This window comes from Protomyctophum parallelum (genome assembly GCF_964188405.1).
Source record: "Protomyctophum parallelum genome assembly, chromosome: 8".
Taxonomy (NCBI): domain Eukaryota; kingdom Metazoa; phylum Chordata; class Actinopteri; order Myctophiformes; family Myctophidae; genus Protomyctophum; species Protomyctophum parallelum.
In genome coordinates this window covers 49,360,641-49,369,513 of record NC_139703.1, presented here as the reverse complement: position 1 = coordinate 49,369,513, position 8,873 = coordinate 49,360,641, and the positions used below count along the sequence as shown (strand labels likewise).

At 42.4% G+C, this 8,873-nt stretch overlaps 1 protein-coding gene across 1 annotated transcript; it reads left to right on the top strand.

Annotated features, from left to right (window-relative positions):
- The first annotated feature begins 1,271 nt into the window (after nt 1-1,271).
- On the top strand, nt 1,272-8,592 carry LOC310862653 (keratin, type I cytoskeletal 18-like). The gene is made up of 7 exons (XM_083770649.1): nt 1,272-1,818; nt 3,563-3,645; nt 4,380-4,536; nt 5,730-5,894; nt 7,390-7,515; nt 7,894-8,114; nt 8,267-8,592. The coding sequence occupies exons 1-7, from the start codon at nt 1,354-1,356 to the stop codon at nt 8,307-8,309; spliced, it is 1,260 nt and encodes a 419-aa protein (XP_083626775.1). The 5' UTR covers nt 1,272-1,353; the 3' UTR covers nt 8,310-8,592.
- Nucleotides 8,593-8,873: the final 281 nt, after the last annotated feature.

The following is an 8,873-nucleotide window of genomic DNA, read 5'->3' as shown; positions in this document are numbered from 1 at the left end:
ATGCCCAGCTTAGTATGTGTGTAAACACAAACTTTGTCCTAACACAAACATTAAATGCGATTGATAATGAATGGCCAGTTTTACGTCATTATCCCAACACAAACATTAAGTGTCTTTGGCTGTCAACAATCTGCTACATACATATAGTGACTTTGTGGAACGTAGAACACATATGTATTATACTAAGAGTGCAGAGACAAATTGAATGGGTTACTGAGGAAATGCAGTTTCTTTCTGTTGCAATGAAAGGATTCTGTGTACTGCAGTTACAGTATATGTGCCGTTTCTGACTGTATCAGTTTAGAGAAACCGGGGAAGCAGTCCAGAGATGTTTATTTTGGGGCGTAGCAGACCACATCATTTAGAGGCCATGTAACAAGCAGTATGCATTAAGCCTTTTATGGACAAACCAAAGGAATCTTACTGCATGGCATATGCCTCCAAGTCTATTTTTCCCATTTACATTGTTTTTCGTCTAGTGTCATTTCAGTTTCTTCTTTCAATTCTTTAGAATTGTAGGCTACTGTATGTCTATCTCCTACACCGCTTCCTTGCATATTATAATTTTTAATTTGCTTGAGTCAGACTCATTTTATTTTTGAGGGGCGCTAGCCCCTCCTACATACAGGTTTAATGTTTGTTTTTAGGTAAATGTTTGTTTTAAAAACGCCATTGACAATGGACAAAAATTAATGTTTGTTTTTAGTTCAATGTTTGTTTTAAAAACGCCATTGACAATGAAGGGAAAATGTACGTCATCTTGTCCCCTAACAAACATTAAATGCCATTAACAATAAAGAGAATTTAATGTTTGTTTTGTCACCGTTTGTTTTACATCGCCATTACATCACCTAATCAACATGAGTTAGACTTTAATTAATATATTTGCGCCCCTCACTTCACATGGGTGTGATCTTTTTCTTCATAATTGGCAAAAACTTTCAGCAGATAAACTGGTCGTGTAGATTGAGATTCATAAAATAAATTGCTCATACGAAGTCCATGCGCACGTGTACTGTACAGTACAAACTTTCCTGGAGTCACGGCAGAAAATAGAAAAACCAGTAGACAAAATGGGGAATGTGTCTGTGAATGAAGGAACGAGAGATGAGGGCGGGAGGAAGCATGAGGGAGGGAGGACCCGGAGGACGGAGGTATGTGGAAGTGGGCCGGGCCAGGAAGACCAGCTGTGATTGAGGGACACAGGCTAGGGGTGGGGGGGGCGGTGGTGGAAGGGGGCGGCGAGTATAAGTTCCCCCCCTAAACTCTGCCACCGCCACTTTCTAAGCCAGCCAGGCAGAGCCCAGAGTTCCTCATCCCTCCTGTTCTCCACTGTGCCTCCATCTCTCCACCATGAGCTACGCCAGGTCCACCATGCAGACACCCTCTGCGCACATCTCCTTCAACCGGTCCATGCCCACCCACCGCGCTGCCAGCATCTATGGCGGTGCTGGTGGCCATGGCGCACGCATCTCCACTGCCTCCTTCTCCAGCCTGCGTTCGGGAGCGCCCTCCATCTCCTCCTCGTCCGCTTTCAAGGTGAGCAGCGGCATGGGCATGGGCATGGGTGGAGGCATGGCGGGTGCCGGGTCATCCCTGTCGGCCGGTGGCGGCGCCAGCAGCGGAATCATGGGCAACGAGAAGGGCGCCATGCAGAACCTGAACGACCGCCTCTCCAACTACCTGGAGACGGTGAGGAACCTGGAGCAGGCCAACAAGGAGCTGGAGATGAGGATCAGAGAGGCCCTGGAGACGGGGGGACCTGAGATGAGAGACTACAGCAAATACACCCCTATCATCGAAGACCTACGTCAGCAGGCAAGTACTGGACAGAGTAACAAATGGGCCCTCGTGGCTCCATGAAACCCAAAGGGTCCGTTTTTACACGTTTAAAGTTAAATTAGCTGGGTAGAAATAGATGATGACATGTAATTACAAGTGGATAAACAAAGGCATATGTGAGTCAGTGTGGGTGGAGGATGATAAAGTTACTATGATGAATAGATCAAAAAGGGTGCTAAATAATACGTTAGACAAGGAGGCAAAGATTCTGATTTTGAGTACCAGTATTTGATTGCAAATGGTGGCATAACAAGGAACTTGATAACAAGGAACTTAATGATCAGTGAATGCATGTGATGATCCTCCCTTTTTTGTGACAGCTATTGCACAATCAGTTCGTTGTATGCTATTTGTTTTATTCCGTTAGTTAGAAATGAGTCAGCCCTTTCCAGGACTTGTGATGGGTATCCCTCCCTACATACAGTGTTATGTGAGGAACTTGGCTTTTGTAGATTATCAGATTTCAAGCAAGAATGGAGGGTGTGGTAGCTATCCTCTTACAACCCCCATCCCCCCATAAAAGTCTCTCTCACGCCACAAGCATGACTTATACTGATTCATCAGAAATAAGGAAATAATGAACCATCACGTGAGAGCCACACAAGACCCTATAAACAACCTTCACACAACTATTACAAACATCGCACGAACATTTCCCAATGAATCCAATAGTGAGTGGTCAATATAAAACGCATGCTATGGCGTAGGAGGGATCCAATGAGAACCAGATGTGCAGTACTTACAAAGAATCCCACACTGCTTGTGTGTGTGTGTGTGTGTGTGCGTGTGTGTGTGCGTGCGTGCGTGCGTGCATGTCTGTGTGTGTGTGCGTGCGTGCGTGTGTTCACGCACAGATGCATGTGTTGTGTGTTGGTTGTATAACAATCAGCCTCACTCAGCAGGGTCAAATGGCACATTCTTTGCTAGAGTCCAGCTTCAATGCTGTATGTGTATGATTTGATGACACATCGATGGTCACTTTGCTCTTTGTAACATCCCGACACATAAAGCCTTCATCGCCCACCCTCCACAACAGGATGCCATGGATTCATCAAATACACAAAATACCAACACAGTACACAACTCCAAAGACACTACACTATGCAGTGTACACAGTACACACCTACATAAACACATACAGAGAGAGGGAAAATGAAAAGGGGGAAGTGCCTCTTTGGAGTTATTAGGGAATTCCCATTCTACCAAAAGTACTAAAACTAAGCCGTTTTGGCATGGAAAGGTCATATTTTCCAGTTCATGGGTTTGTGGGTTCCTCTTTTCAGTAACTGTTGCCATAGATTCAAACATGTTTGTCCCCATTGTGTAAACAGACTCCATGGTTTCTATGACACACGGGGAACATGGTGCTTCAAACAAATGTGATGCACGTTTTCAGAGAGTTGTGAAACCTACACTTTAACCCATTCTGACCTGAGATCAGATTCTAGAAATGTCAGTCGCTCTTCGATTTTTCAAAAATAGCAGACCTACAAGCTCGTATCGCGCCACCGAGTGGCGCGATATGAGCTTGTAGATCTGCTATTTTTCAATAGCTAAAGCATAACATGATGCTGACACCAAAATGGATGCCCTTTCAGAATGGGATAAAGAAAAGTATATGTTGCTCTGGAATCAGTTATATGTGTATAAAACAAAACATTAATTTATCTTAAATAACATAATAAGACCTAAGTCTTTTTTTTTTTCTCCTCCCATCCAGGTCTTTGATTCGACTGTGGACAATGCTAGTCTTGTGCTCCAGATTGATAATGCACGTTTGGCCGCTGATGACTTCAAAATCAAGTAGGTTAAGACTGCAATCAAGTGACTGCGCATTAATGTGAATTTGGTGTGGACAATTTGATTTAAAAATAAAAAGCAAATTAAAGGAATCTGCTAGCTTAGGTATCAGATATAGTTTGAATATCAGATGTGCACTAGAATACAATCCCAATCATATCGCAGTGAAACAGTGAAAGTACCTTTTGGAGAATCTGAACCATGTTTCAACCATGTTCCCCGGGTCTAACATGAACGTAAAATGAAGCCTGTCAGTCCTCCAGAATTGTAAGTCGCCATCTTTCTAGATCCGTTTGGGCCCAGCTGGCCCATTGGCTGGCCCAGACAACGAGGCGGGACTTCCCCCCTTCTTCTTAGTTGGTTTTTATTTTGACTCGAGTGGGTGGGGAATCCCGATCATAGACTGTAACGGTAGCCACGCCCCTCAGAACATGCGCGACTTTATGGTCATTTTTTTTATAAATGGGACCATAATTTTCCAAAAAGAATATTATGACATTAGAAATGAGACGTTAAACTAGTGACTGGAAGCAAAAAGTATTCATGACCATGTTTATTAAGGTAATACAGTCTAGGTGAAGTTGGGCCCAAATACATGGACTTCTATGGGGCTATGGGTTTTTTTGGGCCCAATGACAGCGCCACAACAGGCCATTATATGAACTTTCAGGAAATCCCGATTTCCTTGTGGCTTCACAAAATATCTGTCTGACTGCCCCCCTGGTGTAAACCTGCAGGTTTGAGAATGAGCTGGCCATCCGCCAGTCTGTGGAGGCAGACATCGCTGGGCTGAAGAGAGTCGTGGATGACACCAACATGAGCAGGATGAACATCGAAAGTGAGATTGAGGCCGTGAAGGAGGAGCTCCTCCACCTCAAGAGGAACCATGAGAATGTGAGCTATGGTTTTACCTGGTTTGTGGGCTGGTCTTGTGTTGAAGGAGAGGAACCGTGAGAATGTGAGCTATGGTTTTACCTGGTTTGTGGGCTGGTCTTGTGTTGAAGGAGAGGAACCATGAGAATGTGAGCTATGGTTTTACCTGGTTTGTGGGCTGGTCTTGTGTTGAAGGAGAGGAACCATGAGAATGTGAGCTATGGTTTTACCTGGTTTGTGGGCTGGTCTTGTGTTGAAGGAGAGGAACCATGAGAATGTGAGCTATGGTTTTACCTGGTTTGTGGGCTGGTCTTGTGTTGAAGGAGAGGAACCATGAGAATGTGAGCTATGGTTTTACCTGCTTTGTGGGCTGGTCTTGTGTTGAAGGGGGAAATGTTAGATCGCCTCTCATATAAGCTCTCATGTGTTCCAAAAATAAACAAATAATCCAGGATTTTCTGTCATGGCGGCAGCTCTGCAGCGTTTATGTTATTCATTCATATTTGATGTTTGTCTGTTTCTGGAGAGATTTTAATTAATTCTGCCGTAAACATCTTAAAACTACACTTCCGGGTCTGAAATCAATGACGCTACTAAAATACGTCACACTACGTCAAGACAACAAGCAGCAACAGCAGCCTGGACATGTAGTCTTTGGGTTGTTTGACTAGTTTCTTTCTAGTGATATATTGTGGGTACTCTTTGGGTATATTTGTATATTTCCACCTTCAGATGACGCTTCATAGCCATATGAGTAAAATCGCAGGGGTGATTTGTTTATTTTTCAAACACAGTCCTTATACGAGGCGATCTAAGACGCCAGGACTTCAGTGGTCTATACTATTCATTAACATGGAAGATAATTACATATATTTATTGTGACCTTTTGTCAGGTGTAGGTGAGGTAAGGACCCAAGCGCAGGACAGCCAGGCATGTAGTGTTCAAAACCATGAATTGGTGTTTTAATTCAGAAGGCAGGTGAACATGAACAACTTAAAACAGGTGACAGGATACAATGACTCAACAAGGACTGACTGGGGAACAAGACTGATATACACATGAGGGTTGATTACAAAATGAGACACAGCTGGAGCAAACAAACATAGAACCATGAAAACTAGACCAGGGAACAATACATAGAAATACAAGACCTAGACTGTACAATGAATGACAATAGTCTGTGACTGTGACACCTTTCTTTTTTTCCATATAGGAGGTGATGGAGCTGATGAGTCACATCTCTAGGTCAGGTGTGCAGGTGGATGTCGACGCACCAAAGGGACAAGACCTCGCCCAGATCATGGAGGACATGAGGTCTAACTATGAGAAGATGGCCTTGAAGAATGCTGACGAGCTCAAGCATTGGCATGAAAATCAGGTATAATAGCCATTCTTTATGTACATCTTTTATATTGTTAATTTGTTATTACATTTATTATATTTTATTGTTTACGTTAAAATGTGAGCACAATTTGTGACCACATCCCACCAACATTTTGCTACGTGTACTTGTATAGGTCAGTGACATACTTTATTTAGATCTTTTTTGTCAAATAGTACACAACAACAATAAATGAAACATACAGTACATGCAGTACATACAGAAAAGATAGTTCACAAAAAAAGGAAGGATGAAAGGAGACATTAGGTCAAATGTCCGCCAAATATGACGTAATTTGTGGCAACACAAACATTAAATACCATTGCCAATGAAGGGAAAGTTTATGTCATATGTAGACGGGCAAATCGGCGAACCAATCACATATACAGCTTTCCTCCCCAATTTAGTCGTCGATTCCTCCCCACACACATCTTCTGTGTTGTCACTGCTGTCGTATCCTACTGACTCACCTGTCGTATCCTACTGACTCACCTGTCGTATCCTACTGACTCACCTGTCGTATCCTACTGACTCACCTGTCGTATCCTACTGACTCACCTGCCGCTATCTAGAATTGACAGAAAGCTCTGAATGCTAGACAGGCCCTCCTCCTAAAGCTCATCTGATATTGCCCAGCTCCTCAGCCCACGCATCTCTGAGATGACCAAAGTCCACGACACCCCAAAAGCAGCAACAAAACAGCAAACAAAATGATTAAAGTTTGTGAGAGAATTATGCCATTGACATAGAACACGTGGCTCTTGGGTTTGACCTGTAAATTCTGGGATATGTTCACTTTACAAAGTGCCTAATTTGAAGGTACCGGAAGAAATGTGCCTGAGGAAAATGTGCCTGCAGTTGAACAAAAGTGGTTAGTTTATTGTCTACTATACATCTCCAATGCAGATTGACCTCTGACCTATGACCTCTTCCAATTCGAAAATAAGCCATCCATAATAATGACGAATAAAACATTCTTGATTCTTGAGCTTTAGTCTTGAGTAGCCTCACTTGATTTAGCACCCAACTGAACCAATAGTCTGATAGAACCTGGAACAAGTATGTTTTGCAGGTTCCAGTAAAACACACTGATGGACTGAGTTGTAATTAATGTTACATTTAACTGGGAAAGATTGCATGGTTAACTGTGTGAGTGTAACCTACGCTATGCAATTTACAATTTACAATTTAGGCATTTAGCAGACGCTCTTAATCCAGAGCGACTTACAATAAGCAAGAACAAAAGCATGGGAATACATCACAAAAAAGCATTTATCATAAAACATGCGTAAGCTAAGAAAGTAACAGTGGAATATCTATATTATGAGACTATACATATAAACTATATATATATATACTACTATGCTATACATATGTACTATGGCGTGCTATGACTATTATACAATGCAATTATAGTGCCGTCTACATAACATGCTATAAGTCTGTATCAGATGCTGTTACATAACAAGCCTCTGTATTTTCTTTCTCTAAGGCTTCAGAGGTAGTTGCAAAGGTTTCACAAAACACAGAGGCTCTGCAGGGGGCTCAAGTGGAGATAAGTGACTTATCCAGACAGATCCAGACGCTGGAGATTGAACTCGCATCTCAACAGAGCTTGGTAAGCATATCTTTTCACCTGACCTGAGTCACCTGACACCAGGGTCGAAATTTCCCAATGGTAGAGTAGGGAGACAACTTCCAACCACTGCAGACCGGCTAGTTATATTCTATTAACATACTCTGCTGGTTAAAAATAATATTTCATTCATTAAAATAAGTTGTGGATCATTTAAGGTCGTACCCTCAATCATTCCATGATGGCTCACTTTCACCCAAGACTCTCACAGTCAACACTTTTGCCAAGACAGAGTAAATAGTATAATAAGTATAACATTTCCTGCAATATTCAGTTTCTGTTCTTTAATCACATTACCTGATAATAACTTGAATAATATCAGTACCTTAACCATATGCATGCTTCATATTCCATCCACAGAAAGCGTCTTTAGACGACACCTTACAGAACACAGAGATGCGTAACAACATGGAGACGGAGAAGTATAACTCCATCATCCGTCGCTTGGAGGAGGAGCTGGGGAACCTGCGTGCCAACGTTACACAGCAGACCCAGGACTATGAGGCTCTGCTGAACATGAAGATGAAACTAGAGGCAGAGATCGCCACCTATAGGACACTCCTGGATGGTGGAGATTTGAAGTAAGGGTGTTTTATGACAGGGCTGATGACAGTGACGATGATAATGATAATGAAAATGGTGGCGGCGATGATGAATATCCAAAAATGTGAATATGATGAACATGGTCATTCGTAAGGTGGATATTTTAAAAGTCTAATCTGTGTTTTTACAGGCTTGAAGAGGATGCGTTTGACTTGAATCTGGCTGCAATCTAATGAAGAACCTGAACTACAACAATGGAAAAACTGTTCATGAGAAAAATAATCCTACCAGTTGAATCAGCCAACATTGAATTATAGCCAGTAATTATACAGTATGTAAAGACATATTTGTAATGGGCACAGTTTTAAGGGCTTGTAGCCTCACTCATGTGCATTGCCTTTCATTTCACAGACTGTGGGCTTAATTTGCACAAAATCATGGTCTACAAATTTACCCCATCATCATGTAACCTGGTTTAGAGGTAGAGAACATGAATAAAGATCTGTCCATTGTTAACTGCTTTTGTCCATTGATTTAGTATCATAAACACCTGTGACTCATCTGTTTGACTTGCGCTGTGACACAACCGTTCTCCTCAGTCCCTCTCACTCTCCATTCCTCTCTCCCACACCGGAGGGCAGAAAGGAGCTATACTGTACCATGAGTCATGATGACTGACCCATCCAGAGCAGGGCCTTGACAGCCTGAGACTACACAAGTCTCATCCTTTTCACTTCACCTACACAGTTCATTATCGTGTTAAACCTTCAATAGGTCCACTACTAGTGGATAGAACA

What these genes read in the sequence shown, in the direction of transcription:
- LOC310862653 (XM_083770649.1), top strand. Translation starts at nt 1,354, where the DNA reads ATGAGCTACGCCAGGTCCACCATGCAGACACCCTCTGCGCACATCTCC. An exon ending in TCGAAGACCTACGTCAGCAG is followed by an intron (nt 1,819 to 3,562) that starts GCAAGTACTGGA and finishes CCTCCCATCCAG; the next exon opens with GTCTTTGATTCGACTGTGGA. An exon ending in TCGCATCTCAACAGAGCTTG is followed by an intron (nt 7,516 to 7,893) that starts GTAAGCATATCT and finishes TTCCATCCACAG; the next exon opens with AAAGCGTCTTTAGACGACAC.